Here is a 2,672-nt window from a genome sequence, read left to right as displayed (position 1 = left end):
TTACATAATAAATTAATTATTATTTTTTTTTTGACAAAATAATACATTTATTACCTATGATCGGCAGATATATTGCTCATTTATTCTCTCCATGTTTAAAAAGCATTTCAAAATAACAAAATTATTATATACCCCATACAATTCAGGGTAGGGTTGGGCTCAGGGAACCGCTTCATTGTTCACAGGGTGGGCAGAACCCTCTGTCTCCAAACATTTTTTGCACTAGTTTGACTTCCTGCTGTGAGTCCTGGTCCCAGTCTTGCTTGAAACCCCATGAGGTTAAGTTCACCACCCAAGGGGGGCTGGAATTTTCCCAGCCATAGGGATGAGCTTCTAGTTCAGAGGTGAAAGAGGGCCTCCTGGAAGGGACGAATATAGCCTCTGCAGCAGAAACAGGAGGAGACAAGGGCAGAGGGCACTGGGGCTGAACCAGAGGGCCTCTGGGGGATCGTGGAGCTCTCAGGATCCAGCATTTCCCTGTGCTCAACCGTGGGTTTCCATTCAGTAGAACAGGGTCTGCCTTAGAGAGCAGCAGAAACTTTCTTCTAGTAGTTTCCAAAACCTGAAGACAGGGCCCAGCAGGAACTTCGAATGGACCCAGGAGATCCCAGGATGCCAGGGAGCTACAAGCCCTTGATTACTGAGATGGCCCAGCCAATGGGCCCAGCTCCTGGAAGGCACAGTCAGGTAGTTTTGCAAGGACAGCCCACGACTAGGACAGACAGACCCGCACAATCACACTGGAGTTGGTAAAAAGGACTCCATATTGCTCGTTCCCGAACTCCAGGTTCGACACCCATTGTTCAAAAGACACAAAGCGAACGCCCTTCTTGAGGTTGGAGAACACATGGCTGCCCTCAAAGGGGACTCTCCTCCACCGCCGGATGGGAAAAGGATTCGAAGAGAAGTGATGCAGGACAGCCTGGTTGACGTCTAGAATTTGCACAATTAGCTGATATATACGTATACGGTTAGTGCCTCTTTGTTCCATCCAGCAGGCAGAGACACAGATCTCAATCTTTCCACTGTCCAGGAGTTCTGGCCAGAAACCCTCCTCCTCCAGGTCCAACACTTCCTTCTTTTGAAACCACCTGTAACCAGGTAGGTAGTAGGCAGGTAGGAAGTGGACATCACAAGGAGTGGCAGGCATGCCCTTACATTTTCCCTCCTTTGTCCAGCCGTCCCCACCGCTCAGCATAGGCTGTTTCTGGGAAACATCTAGGCCCCTGGGGTTCCGGAGGAGGTTGCGTCCTACGGGTCTGCGCTCGCAGAAGCGGCCCAGGACGCAGGGCCTGGGGTCGTCGGCGGCCGGCAGGCAGGTGCTGACGATGGGCCACAGGGCGGCGTGTTTCCGGGCCAGGATGCTCAGCCACAGGGCCTGGCAGTCGACCAGGTCGCGCCAGCGCCGGCACACCCGGCGGCAGCGCCCGAGCAGCACGTGAGGGGGCACGTGGCTCAGCACCATCTCGAGCAGCTCCGTGGGCAGCTGGCCCAGCCCCAGCGGCTCCTCGGGTTCCTGCTCTAGCAAGGGGATCCCGACAGGCTGGCCCCTGGAGGAGGTCTTCTCGCCAGGCTCCGCTGCGACCTGCATCTCAGCCAGCGCTCCTCCTGGGTGGGCCATCACCTTGCTTCAAGTCTAAATTAATTATTTTTAGATCCTGCTGAGTGTTTCTTTTTTTTCTTTTTTACATCTTTAATGGAGTATAATTGCTTTACAATGGTGTGTTAGTTTCTGCTTTATAACAAAGTGAATCAGTTATACATATACATATGTTCCCATATCTCTTCCCTCTTGGGTCTCCCTGCCTCCCACCCTCCCTATCCCACCCCTCCAGGCGGTCACAAAGCACCGAGCTGATCTCCCTGTGCTATGTAGCTGCTTCCCACTAGCTATCTACCTTACGTTTGGTAGTGTATACATGTCCATGCCTGTCTCACGTTTGGTAGTGTATACATGTCCATGCCTCTCTCTCGCTTTGTCACAGCTTACCCTTCCCCCTCCCCATATCCTCAAGTCCATTCTCTAGTAGGTCTGTGTCTTTATTCCTGTCTTACCCCTAGGTTCTTCATGACATTTTTTTCCCTTAAATTCCATATATATGTGTTAGCATATGGCATTTGTCTTTCTCTTTCTCACTTACTTCACTATGTATGACAGAGTCTAGGTCCATCCACCTCATTATAAATAGCTCAATTTTGGTTCTTTTTATGGCTGAGTAATATTCCACTGTATATATGTGCCACATTTTCTTTATCCATTCATCCAATGATGGACACTTAGGTTGTTTCCATCTCCGGGCTATTGTAAATAGAGCTGCAATGAACATTTTGGTACATGACTCTTTTTGAATTATGGTTTTCTCAGGGTATATGCCCAGCAGTGGGATTGCTGGGTCATATGGTAGTTCTATTTCTAGTTTTTTAAGGAACCCCCATACTGTTCTCCACAATGGCTGTATCAATTTACATTCCCACCAACAGTGCAAAAGTGTTCCCTTTTCTCCACACCCTCTCCAGCATTTATTGTTTCTAGATTTTTTGATGATGGCCATTCTGACTGGTGTGAGATGATATCTCATTGAAGTTTTGATTTGCATTTCTCTAATGATTAGTGATGTTGAGCATTCTTTCATGTGTTTGTTGGCAATCTGTATATCTTCTTTGGAGAAATG

The 2,672-nt window shown here is 48.7% G+C and overlaps 1 protein-coding gene across 1 annotated transcript; it reads right to left on the bottom strand.

Annotated features, from left to right (window-relative positions):
- Positions 1-712: 712 nt before the first annotated feature.
- Positions 713-1,621, bottom strand: LOC309960262 (F-box only protein 27-like; the record flags this gene model as incomplete). The annotated part of the gene is made up of 1 exon (XM_082836929.1): positions 713-1,621. The coding sequence occupies one exon, from the start codon at positions 1,619-1,621 to the stop codon at positions 713-715; it is 909 nt and encodes a 302-aa protein (XP_082693055.1).
- Between the last annotated feature and the right edge of the window lie 1,051 nt (positions 1,622-2,672).

The sequence above is a fragment of the Leucopleurus acutus genome (assembly GCF_964270905.1).
Source record: "Leucopleurus acutus genome assembly, chromosome: 1".
In the NCBI taxonomy this organism is placed as follows: domain Eukaryota; kingdom Metazoa; phylum Chordata; class Mammalia; order Artiodactyla; family Delphinidae; genus Leucopleurus; species Leucopleurus acutus.
This window is presented reverse-complemented; position numbering and strand designations above follow the sequence as displayed.